General features: G+C 41.6%; 1 protein-coding gene across 2 annotated transcripts in view; it reads left to right on the forward strand.

The window, feature by feature from the left end:
* COL28A1 (collagen type XXVIII alpha 1 chain) overlaps positions 1-17,311 on the forward strand; it is an 81,172-nt gene that overhangs the window by 23,443 nt on the left and 40,418 nt on the right. For both annotated transcript variants that reach the window (XM_060280753.1, XM_060280754.1), the window contains exons 11-15: positions 3,091-3,144; positions 11,352-11,420; positions 11,538-11,606; positions 13,887-13,955; positions 17,195-17,263. In XM_060280753.1, coding sequence (XP_060136736.1) covers positions 3,091-3,144; positions 11,352-11,420; positions 11,538-11,606; positions 13,887-13,955; positions 17,195-17,263 — 330 coding nt within the window. The remainder of the gene's footprint in view (positions 1-3,090; positions 3,145-11,351; positions 11,421-11,537; positions 11,607-13,886; positions 13,956-17,194; positions 17,264-17,311) is intronic.

The following is a 17,311-nucleotide window of genomic DNA, read 5'->3' on the forward strand; positions in this document are numbered from 1 at the left end:
TAGAGTTTGGGGGGAAGGAGAGTAACAATTAAAAAATCCAATGTCATAGTGTTCTTCTATGAATCTGTAGCTGTGCCAAAAAAGGCATATTGTTCCATGGAGTGAGGCACATTGTGTGATGATTCAAGATATGATCATTTCCAGGACAGCACCATGGGGCTCCCTCCCTTCTGGAATATGGTTGATGCCATCTATGTCCATCTTTCAGTGACAATTAAAAGCATTTAATTTTAGAAATTAAAAGCATTTAGGTTTTTAGTGAAAACTGGTGGGAGAAATTCTGTTGGCTATATCTGCTGCTGTAATGCTACCAGAATGATTTTGGGTATTGTTGCTGTACTTTTGTGGGGGAAGGTCTTGTTAATGGCTGTTGGCTGCTGTTCTACATTGTGTTTGAGTATAAATTCTCCCTGTGTGTTTCTGCCCCACAAACACTGTTAGTAGCTTTTTAAATTGGTTTAAATTTGACTAAGACAGAGCAGACACACTGAAATTAATGGATGGCTACCTTAAGTCTATTGATTACAATGGGTTTATTCTGAGTAACACTTGGTGAGATATAACCCATTGGCACCGTGTACCATGGAATCAACAAAGTGATGGATGGGATATAAATGCAAGCAATAAAAATAGATAAAACTGAAGATATATATCTGAATACCAGATACGGGAAACAGCAGGAGAGGGCTATTGCCTTCACACCCTGCTTGTGGGCTTCCTGGAGGCACTTGATTGGCTGTTGCTAAGAAACCAGATGCTGGGCGTTTATTCCGACCCAGTAGGGCTCTTATATTCTTATATGGCTCAGCATTATCCTTTGTATAACTCAAGCAATGGAGAGCTTTGTGCTGTTCTGTTCTTGAAATGTACAGCTTTCCTTCAGTGTGATTATTTTTAAAAGCTGTCATTCTCAAGGGGAGCCTGCTATCAATCTCTTCCTTGTCACAGTGTCCTGTTCTGTGCAGCTACAGTGCTGAGCTTAAAGTAGAACTGTGAGAACATTTTTGCCTTCTCAGTGGAACTGCTGAACCCCCTCCCTTGCCAATTCTTCAGCTTTTGTTCCAGTAGAAAAATGTCTAGTATTTCTCCATAAATGCTTTGTTGTGATTCAGAGGAGTTCCCATGGTAGAAAACCATACTGCTACTGAACAGCACCGATGATAACGTCAGGCAAGACTTAAGCAGGGATTTCCCTGAAAGTTTGATGAGTTCTTCTTATAGCACTGTTGCATAGCTATATCCCTGAAATGCTACTGAAATTGAAATTACAGAATCCTAGCAAGACTTGTGTACTTTAGTGGATCTGTACAGGTCAACTACTGTATACCCCAATTGTACACTTGCTGAATGTAATGTCTGAACACCCTATATTCTTCCTGGAAATGTCTTCCCGGACATTTGCACGGCAGCAGCTCATTCTGAGACTGCACTTGTTGATGTCAAGCCATGAGAAGTCTCCTCCCACAAACTTGATATTGCACCCCAGAATCTGATTCTCTCCTTGCCCACAGGACAAGAACATTTCTGACAATGTACACAATTTTCTTCTGTAAACACTGAAATCTTTGAGTGTGCAAGCTCATGTGCCTAGAGATAGAGGAGAAAGCTCTCTCTCTCTCTCTCTCTCTCTCTCTCTCTCTCTCACACACACACACACACACACACACACACATGTTTTGCTCTAACTTCTTAACTGATCACATGTTATTGGCTCCTACTCACTTGAAATCCTCCAGAATGTGAATATGACAAGAAGATACCTGAAGGAGCGTCTCCACCCCCATCGTTCTGTCCGGACACTGAGGTCCAGTACTGAGGGCCTTCTGGCGGTTCCCTCATTGCGAGAAGCCAAGTTGCAGGGAACCAGGCAGAGAGCCTTCTCGGTGGTGGCGCCCGCCCTGTGGAACGCCCTCCCATCAGATGTCAAAGGAAAAAACAGCTACCAGATTTTTAGAAGACATCTGAAGGCAGCCCTGTTTAGGGAGGCTTTTAATGTTTAATAGATTATTTTATTTCATTTTTCTGTTGTAAGCCGCCCAGAGTGGCTGGGGAAACCCAGCCAGATGGGCGGGCTATAAATAATAAATTATTATTATTATTATTATTATTATTATTATTATTATTATTATTATTATTATTTATTAGATATACCAAGAAGCTGAATGGATTTTAGCCAGATTCCAGCAATTCCTTCAAATTCATATTGAACTCCTGGGGTTAATTGGCTCTGGATGCTATTCTTATTCTCATTTTATTTTATTTCCCCCTGTTTTATATTATATTCATTTCATCTCGAATGTAATAGGGAGATTGGGTGACTGTATTGAAAGGTACTATCAGTGTGTAGACCCCTGGCCTGTGAGCACTCCACTTGGAGACTGGCCGAAAGGAGGAGGAGGAAGAAGAAGAAGAAGAAGAAGAAGAAGAAGAAGAAGAAGAAGAAGAAGAAGAGTTTGGATTTGACATCCTGCTTTATCACTACCCGAAGGCGTCTCAAAGCGGCTAACATTCTTCTTTCCCTTCCTCCCCCACAACAAACACTCTGTGAGGTGGGTGGGGCTGAGAGACTTCAGAGAAGTGTGACTAGCCCAAGGTCACCCAGCAGCTGCATGTGGAGGAGCGGGGAAGTGAACCCGGTTCCCCAGATTACAAGTCTACCGCTCTTAACCACTACACCACACTGGAAGAAACGAGGTAAAAGGAAGGCACGTTTGGCAAACCTTCACCGTGATCACCCTGAAACCCATGTCCCCACTGTGGAAGGACGTGTGGATCCAGGATTGGCTTCCACAGTCACTTACGGACTCACTGTTAAGACCGTATTCATGAAAGACAATCTTACGTGACTATGAGTGATCACCAAAGAAGAAGGTCAGAGTCAGTTGGAAAGTTCCACTGAACTAAGAGCAAGGGAATAAAAAAGTTTTACAATGAAAAGGAATATACACAGTTGTGAATTTTCTCTTATTGCAAGGATCCACAAACACACACACATATAGGTTTGTGTTTATTACTGAGACTGTGCCTGAGGTTATGCATAACCTGCTTATTGGTAAATGTCAAAATTCTCATTTCTTTACCTTTCTAAAGGGAATCAGTGGCCCTCCAGGTGAGCCTGGTCCGAAAGGCATTCAAGGAAATAAGGTAAGATATATCATTTCGCAAGTGGGACCGGCAACAAAATGTTGGAGAGCGGGAATACAGGCTGTAACAGTTTTAGGTGCATCTGATATGTGTGTGACTTGAAACAGAGGCATTTTTTGAAATTTGCACTTCTCTGAAGTTTGCCGTGCAGTTCTCTCACCAAGCAAAGTGCACAAAAAATGTATCATATAAGGGAAAACTGCTCTGGAAAAATACATATATTAGGCAAACTTGAATGCAAAGATGCGTATATTAGGAATGCTGATGAATTCTCATGAGGACTTGGGTTTGTTAAAAGTGACACATTCTGCCATCCCCTAGATACAACTGTGTGTTTTCCGCACGCCCCATAATTGCCAATCATTGGCACACCAGCATGTATCAATATATTTTTTGTGCTACTTGGGTCTCTTTGAACATTGAATAGCTAAATATTTATAAATGCCAGGACTAGTGTTAACAATACTATTTTGCACTTGACTGTCAAGATGCGGGAGTTTTCATGAATGCAGCCTCTATTACATTGCATGTGGGCGTTCATTATGTGAAACATCCTGGCCTTGTTTCTGAGGCAACCAGAACATTTGAAGATACAGAGGAACTGCTAAATGTGGAAAGTATTTGGGACAGTAAAAGATGCTGGAATCTTGGCCTCACACAGGCTTTTTCCTTGCCTTGAATTTTCTCGTTCTTTGTTTGCTGTCTTTCGTACTGATCGCTACTGTGCTATCTCAGCTTTTCTGAAACAGAATGTATTTTGAATATAATATTGATTTGATGTGAGTTTTGGGGAGCAGAGACCACGTGGTCTGGTTGCAGTCATAATAGGTATTGGCATAGCATAGGGCAAAGAGCCTGCTATAGGGCTGCCCAACTGCTGGCCCTTGCCTCCCTCTCCAGCCTCCTGGATGGGGGACCAGAAGGGATTTGCTTGGGGATTAGGGGGCCATCCTGGCACAAGCGATTCTGGAGGGCCACACCCACAACCTGGGTGTGACTAGCCTTAGCCCTTGGGCTCTAGCTGATGCCTTGGAGTAGCCCCACCCAAGGTAGATTCAGCATCACCAATTGCCCGTGCATCTCATTGGCCAATCGTCTGTGATGCTGTGACACACCAACAACCCATCTCTCACTCATTGCGCCAGCAGCGGGTATCATTTTAGGGCGTGAAATTTAATTTTTGCAAACGTCTTCATTGAGAGGGTCTTAAAAATATGCTTTTCAATGTGATGAATTCAAACCTGCTATTTTTTGTGACGGGACAACATTTAGCTTGGCAAATCTACATTTGATTCAAAAGCACATAAACTTGGTCTCGGAAAAACCAAAGAATTTTAATTTTCTGAAAACGTCAGGTAATGCAATATTTTTTTTGGTTTCTCTGCATCAAACATACCTTACTAAGCATGCAACATTACCCTGTTTCATTTTCCCCCCACCTTTTTAATGAATAGGAAAAAATTTAAAATTATTGGAAGTTGCATAAAAAAATATATAAAAGCATTTATCTTTATATAGTTATATACCAAGCAAAGCTAAATTTAACCCGAATATCTTCTGAATCCCCAAGTCAAGTTACAGCTTTTCAGCATTGCTTGTTTTTGAAATTTGAAAGTTGAAAAATTCAACATGCTCTATTGTGACAGTAGTACTAGTTACCTTAATGAGAAGGGGGAGAAGTGGAGATTAACTGTGTGTGTGTGTTTTTTAAAAACTTGTTTCTTGGATCTGACACATTTATTTGAATTTTGTACATACAGAGCAAGTTAGACATGCTGTTAATTGTGTGAATGCAGTTACCATGCATGTTTTGCAAATAGCCTCCAATGAAAAGCCTGAGCTGCCTTAGAACCAACCATTAGGGTTGGGGGTGGGGAGGTCAGGGAGAAAATGCCGTTTTCCCTGCCACTGCCCCAACAAAATTCTCCCCTCTGAAACTGCTAACTGTATTTCAAATAAAACCGTTATTGGCACTAGTGGATAAACCCCTCCCTGTGCTGTGATCCTGGTCCAGGTTGGGGGATGCCACAGCTGCAGTTAGTTGAAAGAGAATCCCAAGAATCCCAACCATGTGATTTAAAGGTGTGTTTAGCATTTTTGAATCTTATTTAGAAGCCACCCTTGGAGAACAAAGTGGGGATCAAAAAGGCATTTCTGGGATATTGTATCACAGAGAAGGGAGATCAATTGACTGCGTGTACCAAATGCGAATGACTGTAACTCAGGGCCAGTTTCTCTGTGTAGGTTTTATATACATTTTTAAGCAGTTGGAGTTTTTTGTTTTTTGTTTGGTAGGTTTATCTAAAATTTTGGGAATTATCAAAGCTGTTCTGATTACATTCAGGGCCGGATTTAGGTTTGATGAGGCCCTAAGCTACTGAAGGTAATGGGGCCCTTTATATGTCCAGCTGTCCTTTGTCAACAATAATTTGTCACTGTTTTTTCTGTTGAATATATGCTATATGGTACCCTATATATAGAAATGAGCAAACCAGTGATATTTTAGGGAGCAGGCTAGCAGGCGGGGCCCATTACTTACATCATAGGAGCCTACACAACACAAAACACTGTTGCTGTATGTAGGTTTTATTTGGTTTTTCTATCTTATATTTAGGAAATGTACATCCAGGTTGTTTTCCTTTAAAAATTTTTGGGGCCCCCTAGAGAGTGGGGCCCTAAGCTATAGCTTGTTTAGCTTACCGTATATGTAAATCCGACACTGATTACATTCACTACATTTTTTAAGCGCATGGTTTGTCGTCATCTTTACACATGTTGGAGCATTCAGAATCATCTCCAATCACTGGAAACTTGTGTTGACTTCACCATGTAAAAAGCTGTAATGTCACTTGCTTCCTGCTTAATCCCATTTAAGAATGGGTCAATGTTCTCCATCAGCAACAATAATATAGAGAGACTGTAACTCCCTTGTTGTGGAAGCACTACCTTGAAACAGTATATATTTTTTTATCTTTAAAACACTTGATTAAAAAGAGTAGTATTGCCAATAACCAGCTCTTAGGTTACATTGTTGTTTTATGGGCTGAAGGGAGATATAGAAAAAAGCTTTTATGAATAAATGCATTTTCAGCAGACAAATCCCGAGAGATCTCTTGCTTTCTGTGTTTGCAAAGTACATTTGGATCTGAAACATTCCCATCCTTAGCAAAGCTTTGGCAAGTCATTATTTACAACTCCTTTATTAAACAACTGCATTATTTATCTTCCGGACTGAAAACTGTATACAACGATACAGAAGCCATCCATTTTTTAATTAGCGGGTTTTAAAGTGTAGTTTGCATCTCTGCACCCTTTGGTTCTCAGACAAATGAGCTTCAGCTAGTAAGAGAACTTGCCCAAGTAAGAGTTTTGCCCGGTAAAATGAATGGCTGTTTACAGCTCAATAAATACCCATTCAGCTTGTAAAGGTCAGTGCCTTTTTTCATGTGAGTACTATGGCAGACAGATACTTAGCAACCTCTCCAAAGTCTGTTATCTTTACAGAAAGATCATTCAGTGCCCCCCTTAAAAAAAAAGTTTCCATACACTTATGAATGAATTCAAAGTCTTGCAGTTATTTATATGGTGGACAGTTACTTTTCCCAAGTGTATAAATAATAAGTCTGTTCTCAGGACAATCCCAGTGGAGCAATTCAACTGCTGTGGAAGAGGTTTCTGACAAAATTAATGGATGAGCTACTGATGGCTTTCCAACTGGGACACCAATGTGGCATGCATTTAGGATTGCCACTGCCAAAATTTTCTGTGGGTCTCCTTAAGCACTTGATGAAGGCATTTGTTTAGTTTTGTAGGTTGTCAGGAGGGAAAGAGAATTCCATTTTCGTGAAACAAGCCAATATTGATAGCCGTGGATGTTCCCTCTGAGTCATATTCTAGGAAATTTCGATTTTGTGCTAAAAATACATCCTGCGAAGCAGTGAAATTAATTCAGATTTTTGGGCAGGGCTAGTCTAACTGTTAACCCATTGCAGCAGTGGGGGGTAAAGATGTAGCAGAAGTGTCCCTTTGCTTGGCTCTGCAGGTCTGGCCTTGAGGTAGGGAGGGGGAAGCACAGGTGAGCAGATGCAGAAGCTACCATTGGTGACATCTTTACCTGCAGCAGCCAGAGTAAACCCCCTGAAACATGGAGTTAGGTAGGAGAGGGATGGGATGGGTAAGAATTAACTGGGCCACCTGCCAGTTATGGACCCAATCTGGAGCTCTCTGCTGTGCCAACCTGGAGCTGGTGCACTTGAAACATAGATTCAACAGGCATCTTCTATATCAGGGTGGCCAGCTTCCAAGAGACTGCAATCTACTCACAGGGTTAAAAACTGGCAGTGATCTACCCCTTTTTGGGGGTTCAGGTCAAAGTTGTTGAGCTTCTTTAGGGAGGAGGAAAGCAATGCTGAGCTTTTTTTTTGGAAGGAAAACCCTGTTTTTGGTGGTTCAGGTCAAAGTTGTTGAGCTTTTTTAGGGAGGAAAGCCCTGTTTTTAGGGGTGCAGGGCAAATATGTTGAGCTTTTTTTAGGGGAGTCAAAGTTTTTTAGCTTCTTTGGGGGGAGCCACTGATCTACTGGTGATCTACCACAGACATCCAGTGATCTACTGGTAGATCATGATCTACCTGTTGGACATGCCATACTAACTTTTAAACATTTGCTTAAAACTTTTCTATGCCAGCAGGCTTTCTCAGACAACTAAAACAAATGTTTTCTGGAATAGTTAGCTAGTTGTCTGTCATTTCAAAATTTGTGTGATTTTAAGGTGTATTCCTAATTATTATAAACTGCTTTGATATTTTTTTAAAAAAATGAAATTGGGGTATACAAATACTTTTTGTAAATAAATATGTATTGCTTTTTAAATTTGCATCTGTCAATATACATTAGCTTTAGGATGCCAATCTATACTCCTTTTAATAGTGTTTTTCTCTGGTTTGGGTATTGCCAGAAGTGGCTGCTCTGAACTCATCCCTGACTATGCCGTGGCCTCTGGTTCCCCCAGAGTCTAATCTGCTTGCACTGGCTTTGACCTTGCCTGTTTGGTTCACATCCTTGTCCCGACACCTGACCATTCTGCGGCACAATGGAAACTTTGTGATTCTCAGCATTCTTGTTTTGTGCGGGAGGGAAGGATCACAGAAGTTCCCAGATGTAGCCCCTTCCCTCACACAGATAAAATGGGATATATTTCTTTTTAAATGGCTTACAAAAGAAAAACCCCAGTCTTCACCCTACTCCACCCACAAAAGGCATTGCAGCCTTAGGGCTTCAGCTTAATGCCAGAAAATGTCATGGGTGCATATATGTTAATTATATTAGCAGCTGCTGAAAATCTGGAAACAATCCAGGAGTTACTTGAAAGGGACTAATAAAGTGCATCTTACACAGCCAAGAAGAAGAAAATCCAAACGATTATATGATCTTCATGGGTAGCCTTTTTCATTCCACTTAGGCATACATGCTTGGACGTACACCTCCGGATAATGCTGGGATAAACAAGTGTTTTAAATTAGGAAATGTTCCGTTGTGCTAAATATTCTGGATTATTTCTTTTATTGTACAAGCTCTTGGAAGCAGGGATATTTGGAAAGCAGAAAGCCAGCCTTGTAAGAAAACTGCCAATTCCAGCACAAAGTGAAAACACTGGGTCAGGTTGAGAGATTTCAGATGTTGGCTTTCCGAATCTTTCCACCGAAAGAGGCCTACTGTCAATATTACAGATCATTGAGTTAGGTGGTTGCTGGAGGATGTCCTCAAAAACCAAAACGAGCATGTAAGCCATGCTTTATAGTTCTGCTGCTAAAAAAAGGTAATGATTCTGCATGCGCAAGAAAAGTAAACGAGAGATGTTAAAAATTAAACCCCATCTTACTCTGTGTACTAATAATGAACCAAATTCTCTTGAGTGTGGGTTTTTCTGTAGTCAACAGATCCAGACAGAGTAATCAGTAGGCTTCAATGAACCCCAAGATTTGAAACGTACAAAATGTCTTTAGGGTAAAGCCTAGCCAGGAGCACACCAAAAGCAACCCACCTGAGGACCGAACATGTCTGGTGGCCGCAGAATGCATGCCGACTGTTTGCTGGTAGAGGGTGGGGAAGAAATCAGTGGAGAGATGGAATGGAGTTTCCAAGAAAAGGGCATGTCTGATTGGCTGGAACTCTAAACAGGAGTGTACATTTTGTTGCAGGTTCCATTTTGGGGGTGAAACCTATTGTTCTTAAGGAGTGGAGAGGAGAAAGACCTTATTAAGCCTTGTTTGACATGCACTTGGCTGGCTGATGCTTGCTTGCTATCAGGGATGCCTGCCCTAGATACCCAGAAAGGGAGGTTTGGGGTTTCTTTCTTTATGATCTTGATATCGTTACGGATGCATCTGGACATGAAAGATCCTTGTGCAATTAAGAGTTAATTTGCCTGGGGGACAAAACCAGATGCTGTTGGAATGGAATATATTTGACCAGATGACAAAAATCTAGATACAAGGTCTTCTTTTTTAGAAATGCTGGTTCTGATGTCCTCATAGGGCTTCCTTGCATGAATCCTGTCATTGTATAGTATTCATGGTAGAAACTCTGCCAAGATCATTAGAAAGCAGACATGGATTAGCTCTCGTGTTGTTCTTGGCTTTTCTTCCTTTTCCTGCTGTTGGGAAAAAAGAGATTCCTTGTTGATAATTAACATCGAAAAAGTATTAACTTTTTCACCGCCAAAGCATCTGTGTGTAGCAGACTTCTCAAAACCTCATATTTCTTCCTAAGAGATTTTAGTCTAAGAAAGAACAAATCAATGGAAACTTAAGGGTGTGTCTTCTAATTTGAAAGTCAATAGTTTAAGGGTGTAATCCTATACTTTATTTCCACTGGCTGAGGGCTTCAGGATTTGGGGGGTGCCTTATTATGCCAACAGGCCACCACCTGTGCTGCTGTTACCACAGAAGCCCTGGTAAGGAAAGAGCTAAGTGGTGCTTACTCCCAAGTAGGGATGCCAGAGACTTCCTTGGAAATGGGAGTGGAAATGACTACAATTCATAGAGGTCAGGAACAGAAACCATGCCAATGAATACGAGCAGTATTCACTTTTATTGTTTATTATTGTTTTAGTTTGCAAACGTCGCGTAAGCAGCTGCATTGTTTTCTGCATTGGTTTTGACATTTGCCTTCCAGTAAAATGCTTTGAAATTAATGGTGTCGTTAATGATGTCATTAATTCCATAGCTAACTGTTAGTTTTGGCCAGGGCATGTAGAGAGATGGAAGGTTTTAGTGGAAGGCGAGCTGTAGCGGAATGGAAACAGTACTGATTGCAGCAAACACAGAATAGGACAGAAATTGCTGCCTCATTACATTCCTGCTTCCAAGTAAAGCAGGTGTGGCATTGTAGCCTTGGTGTAGTGAGTAAATTCTGCTGAACACAGTGGGACTAATTTAATCCATTCCGAGGTACATGTTGCTTTAGAAGTAAAATCCATGAGGTTCAATGGGACTTACTCTCAGGGGACTGTGTATAGGATTGCACCTTAAATTCCATTGATTTCACTTAGACAATTCAGCACATGCTTAAATCTTCCCCACAGAAATAAACGGGACTGGATCTGTAAGTTTGGAGTCCTTACTTTCTTGTAGATAAGCTGGCATTTTCATGAATTTGACACACACCCATTTATAAATTCAATTATGCTGTCTGAAGATGGAAAGCCCATATTGCTTCAGATTATCTCATCTGCTCAGTGCTGCTGAACTGTACCCAAACCACAGGAAATCCAGTTTCTTTGCCTTGTTATTTTAACTTCTAGCTAAAGTAAAAGCACTGAAAAAGATTCTCTGTGCTCGTTCACTGCCACATGAAGAGCGAAAGATCCAACAAGAGAAACATATGTTTAAAAACAACCCAGTCAGAAAGGGACTATTTCCTGGTATGGGAATATGTTAGTGTGTCAGAACACCTGCTATTTACTGTGTTCAGTGGAGTCACACAAGGCTAACTTATGAGCCAGAGCTGAAATGCAGGGCAGCAATAGAGCTTGGGGAAACGCAGCAATTCCTAGAAGCCATTTTGCTCGATACTTGTACTTGGGATTGTAAATCAACACGGTTCTGAGCCTGGGTACTATGGATCACAAATTCATTCAATGGAATTTCTTATTCACATTGTTTGCCACTCTACAGACTACCCATTTGTTTATTTCTGCTTCTTTTAAAGGGGGAGCCAGGCCCAGCTGGTCCTTATGGCCCTGCTGGAGCCCAAGGAATTGGATATCCAGGACCTAAGGTAATGTATAAGATCAACATTGGTAATACGCTCATGGAAACATCAATGGTTATTGGATTGTGTTGCATTCAGAAGAGCAACACTTTCCTTTAAATTCTTATCCTTTAATTTTACAAGGGTGACAGAGGTCAGGAAGGAAGAATCGGGCTTCCAGGACCTATTGGGATTGGCGAGCCAGGCTTAACAGTGAGTAAAAGGGTCAAGTTTTTCAGAATTTTTTTTTCTACGCTGTTGGAATTTTTGGGTGCACCTGATTCAAATGCAGTGGCAACGTGTATTGATTCATTACGGAGAGTAATGAACAAAAACAAAAGTAAACCATAGGTTTTCTGCTCCCTGCAAAAGGAAGTTGTGCAAGGGATCAAAATGAGGCTGAGAATTTAAAACAACATTCATACTGTTAAAGAATTTCTGCATTTTAGCTGGACACAAGTGGCACAATGTATTGGGCACCTCCCCTGTATAAGTCCCATTCAATTGAATGGAGTCATTTCAAGGGGACTTGTGCAGAACTTTCTAGTTTGGTATATTAAATCCACCCATTTGACATGGCCACTGGAGCTCTGATGTGGAATTCTACCGTCTGCAAGACTGTCCCATGCATTTCAATAGAGGCAATGTGTATTCCTTAGGATCATATAATTTGCCCAAAGCATCCCTGATTATAGAACATTTTTTTATTTTTTCACCCCTTGTATTCTTGCTGTATTCAGTGCTGTTTTTTTGCCAGAAGAAAATGGCAAGGGGGTTAGCTCAAGGCTTCATCATGCTTAGAGCAGACTTATTGAAAACCAAGGGGTCTTAAGTTAGTCTGCTTTTCAAGGTTGTTTCTTTTGTTAAGGGGCCTTATTTCCCCCACCTTGTCTTCTGATGGCTGCATACTTGAAACTATAGCTTTAGCAGCTTTAATGGAGTGCACATGCTTGATCCCAACCCAAGTCTCCAGCATGCATGCAGGGGATTTAGTGCATACATGAAGTTTTGCAGAGTAGCTTCCTCTAGTCTCTTAAGCATGGAGACCTAACTTTACATGGTGTTGGGTTGGGGAAGACAGTCAATTTTGTTCACATTGAAAGATGAACCTACCTAATTTGGGGCAACCCGGTCAGATGGACATGGTATTATTATTATTATTATTATTATTATTATTATTATTATTATTATTACTTTTCAAAACAATACACGAACTGAAACACAGCCCTCCTTCACAATTTGCACCTCTCCAAATTTTGCAGTGCAGCTCCCAAGCCAAGGAATGGACAGTGGTACCTCAGGTTAAATACTTAATTGGTTCCAGAAGTCCGTACTTAACCTGAAGCGTACTTTCCCATTGAAAGTAATGGAAAGTGGATTAATCCAGACGATGAAAAACGCCCCCTAAAACAGCAATTTAACATGAATTTTACTGTCTAACGAGACCATTGATCCATAAAATGAAGGCAATAATCAATGCACTGTACTATAAAATAAATAAGACAGTATTGTAGATGAAAAAAATTAACATTTACAGTAGTACCTCGGGTTAAGTACTTAATGGGTTCCGGGGTGCCATTCACACCCTGAAAAGTACGGCGATAGTGCATGTGTTCGAAGTGCCGATAGAGTGTTTTTGCGCATGTGCGTGCAGCGGAACCCGGAAGTAAACACTTCCGGGTCCGCGGAGTACTTAATCTGAAAGTACTGAAAGTACTCAACCTGAAGCGTACTTAACCCAAGGTATGACTGTATACAAAAATGCCTAGGGTGAAGTGTGCATATAGATGCATATATTGGTCAAAAGGTAAAGCTAAAGGACCCCTGACAGTTAAGTCCAGTCGCAAATGACTCTGGGGTTGTGGCACTCATCTCGCTTTACTGGCCGAGGGAGCCGACGTTTGTCCGCAGACACTTTTTCTGAGTCATGTGGCCAGCATGACTAAGCCGCTTCTGGTGAAACCAGAGCAGCGCACGGAAACGCCGTTTACCTTCCTATTTATCTACTTGCACTTTGACGTGCTTTCGAACTGCTAGGTTGGCTGTTGGTCAAAGCCACATGCAAAAATGCATTATATTAGAGGAAACTGGGTAGCAGAAAAGTGTGTGTTTGGCAAAAATGACATAGAAAAACATGTATGTTATGAGTATGCTAAAATGTTGGGGGCTACATGAGGACTACTTAAAGCAAAATCCACGAACTGATATGGAAATGTGAACCGAACTTAAGGTTGGACAAACAAGACACTGAAACTGACAGAGGAGCCCATCCCTGCTTAGTTGTTAAAAAGGCAAATGTGATTTGCTAATAGCATCCAGTTAAGCCCCGATGTGGAAATACAGTTCACACCTCATATCCCTGCGATGCATTTTGTACCATTGAAGAAACTGGAGGGGAAGCTTTTTCATGCACTGTGGGATCCAGGTGTAGTTCAGAGACCCATAGGGCTTTGCATTTCAGCCTCTAAAAACCACTTGTCCGTTCAACTCCAGGGTCCACGTGGTCCCGAGGGCGTGCAAGGCGAAAGGGGTCCCCCAGGAGAAGGAGTTCCAGGACAGAAGGTAAATGTTTCAGTCAAAAAAAATGAGAATTTCCAGTTCACTCAATTTATTACCTCCCCCTCCACTTCTTTGAGTGAATCACTAGGCGTGCATTTGTTTCTTCAATATCTTCTTGCCACCACATTCCCTTCCTTTGTCTAAAATATGTTAGTATTTCATATCTTAATAATAGACAAAATACAGCAAGTTTAATTGGAAGTCATTTTTAAAATTTGGTTAATAGATTATAAGTTCGAAAGTTACAGAACAATTTGCTTTTATATTTGTTATATGTTATTTGTCATTGTGATGTTGAATTTATGTTTGTAGGTGTGATGTATGTTTGTATGAAATGTGTTTGTTTTATAAGTTTTAAACAATAAAGATAAATTCAGAATTTTTTAAAAATAAAAAATATGTTAGTATTTCCTCACTTTATCCCAGGGTTACCATTTAAGGAGGGTGGGAGTGAAGTTTATCTTTTTTATTCAGGATTATGTGTGAGAATGCCTCAGTACCCATCAATATCTCTGGCCAACTCTGTGTTGTTAACAAACAACCTTCACAGTGAAAATCTGACAACAGTTAAAACATCCTAAAATAACTAAATTCTTTTTTTAAAAAACCACTACTGTTTTCTCTTAATCCTTCCTTAAACAGGGCTTTCCTTGGGTCTTGTAGACCTCATCAGCCAGATGTTATCGACAGATCCTGCCTCTCAAAACACTCAGTGGTTGTAGCTATTGGAGGTGATGGGGGTAAACAGTGGTGACAAATGTTTTCCCCCCAATCCTTCAGTTTCTTCTGTTGCTGCCTTGTTGGGTCTGTGGTGATTCCTATTCCCTAGATTTATGTTGCCAAACACCAGGCCTGCGTGACTTCTTCACAGGCAGTTAGCATTCTCCTCCCTCAGGCCAATTAGTATTAACAGCCTAGCGATTGTTATGAACCATTAATTAAATGTACTAGGCCTGCATCCCAAAGCACCAATCCCTGCTCCAAGTTTATTCAGAAAAGGGAATTGTTTGACCTAGCCCAATAATATTCCTCCAGTCATTATGAAATATGATCGAGAAAAGGCCTACAACAAAGCCTTGGTTCTATTTTTTCCGTAGCAAAGTGGGATAAAAATGTCAGAAGCAAACCGATAAATCAAATACTCTTTGATTTATTGCACAAAAGGATTTGTGTGTCTGTGGTATATGCAGAGCTTTTGATCAGTTGGAACTTGCCAGAACTCGGTTCCGGTACCTTTCAGGTGAGCGCCATTGCCATTCTAAGAGAACCAGAATCTGGCACCTCCTTTTCTAGAAAAATGGCATTGGGTGTATGGATCCAATTTCATGGGTTGATAACATGGCCAACATCCCAGATCCTCAGGATGGCCCACTGCTGAATCTCCAGCCAATCCAGAATCCACCTGCAGCCATCTGAGCATAGCTGCCAAGTACCCCGTGTTCCCCGGGAAACCCCCCGTTTTTACTTACCTTTTCCCGGTGGTCCCCCGTATCACCTCATCTCCCGTTTTTCTCCGTTATTTTCTCCTGCCGGCGGCCATTTTTTCCCCTGATTTGCCCTTCTATGGGCACCAAAAATGGCCGCCGCCGGCTTCAAAAGTCGCATCTACGCATGTCCGGAACTGCGTAGACACAACTTACGGTGTCTTCGTCGGCCATTTTTGGTGCCCATAGATGGGCGGAGCGACACCGGAAGTTGCGTCGACGCACTTCCGGTCATGCGTAGAAGCGACTTTTGAAGCCGGCGGCGGCCATTTTTTGTGCCCATAGAAGGGCAAAGCGACACCGGAAGTTACGTCGACGCAACTTCCGGTGTCACACGGCTGCCAGTCCCAGATTCTGCAGTCCGGGACTTGGAAGGTAAGCCATCTGAGGTCAGTGGTCCTCTCAGCACTCCTTTGGAGCCTGCGTGGCTGTGGCTGGCATCCATTGTTTTAATGCCCACACAATGTCTCTGGGACCCCAATATGGCACCATGAGCTCTCTGTGTGTAGTGTTTAGATTGTGATTTCCTGTCTGAAGTGGCTTCCTTTTGTAGCTTCAATGACACCAGCAGGAACCCAGCTGTCCTTAGCATCCCCAGCTGTCCTCCTACTCTCAAAGCGGACCTTGTTTCTCAGCAACTTCATGCCACTCATTCCTCACCCTAAAAGATGATACCATTTGCAGTTGTATGTTGGGAAAGCAGGGCCGTTTTTACCCAGGGGTGTAAGGGGTGCGGGGCACCAGGGCGCCAAATTCTGGGAGGCACCAGGCTCCCGCCGCTGAAGCCGCCTAAGCTCTTAACTGTCTACCTGTTATGAAATAATAAATAATTTTGGTCAAGCTAGAAAAACAAAATGCATATATACCTATGTATTACCGAAATGTATACCTACTGTTTCACTAAAGGACTTTGTGCACTCATTTACCAAAGATGCGCCACGCTTGTCACTCACAACGACGGTGCTTGTCATTCACAACAAGAGATAAGGCGCAAGCGTGGTGTCTGACATAAGCATAATAAAAGTTAATTTGGCAGCTAAACTAAATTTGGGGGCACTGGGCGGATCTTTGCACCCCAGCGGCGCATATGCTAAAGACGGGGCTGTGGGAAAGTCTAACATCAAAGAATGCTGGACTAAATCTCTGTGGAGACTTGCATCTTCATGGACCATTAGCAGTTTTTGGAAAATTAAACAACCTATTCATTAACATACAAGTTTAAAAATACAAAAGTGATTAACTGTGGAAATAAAAGCAGTTTTTAATGTCCTGTTCCCACATATATCCTGTCCTAGCAGATATGTACCGGAAGAGTCACAACCTCCTGTGGCTTGAGAGAACTCATTTGTTTTTCTACAATATTTTTCCCTCCGGTATGCAAATATCAAATATTGCATTCCACGTACTCTAACTGAAAAGTTGCCTGCAACTTTTACAGTGTCTAGACTGAAACAAAATGCTCACCCCACTTTAATATTGCTGTATGCATCCTACTACTTCAATATTGCTGTGCCTGTTTTATTTAGCTACTAGCGGACATTTAGCTACTAGAGAGGATACGCATAAATCAGTCGTTGCCTGTATATAAATAATCTAGGGGTTAAAGAACTGAATCTTGCTGTGAAGTAGTTGATGCCTGGCCATATTTGATTCTAATCTGATTTACATGTGTGCATTTGCGGCAGTCCTGAAGGAATGCACACACACACACACACACACACACAAGTTTAATTCAATGCTAACGTCATGTATTTTCAGGGTGACAAAGGTTCTGAAGGGCCAGCGGGACCTGTTGGAACACCAGGGCCCTCCATCAAAGGAGATAAGGTACAATGTGTGGAACAGTGGGTATAAATTGTCTGCTCCGGTGCTGAA

This window comes from Zootoca vivipara, chromosome 12 (genome assembly GCF_963506605.1).
Source record: "Zootoca vivipara chromosome 12, rZooViv1.1, whole genome shotgun sequence".
In the NCBI taxonomy this organism is placed as follows: Eukaryota; Metazoa; Chordata; class Lepidosauria; order Squamata; family Lacertidae; genus Zootoca; species Zootoca vivipara.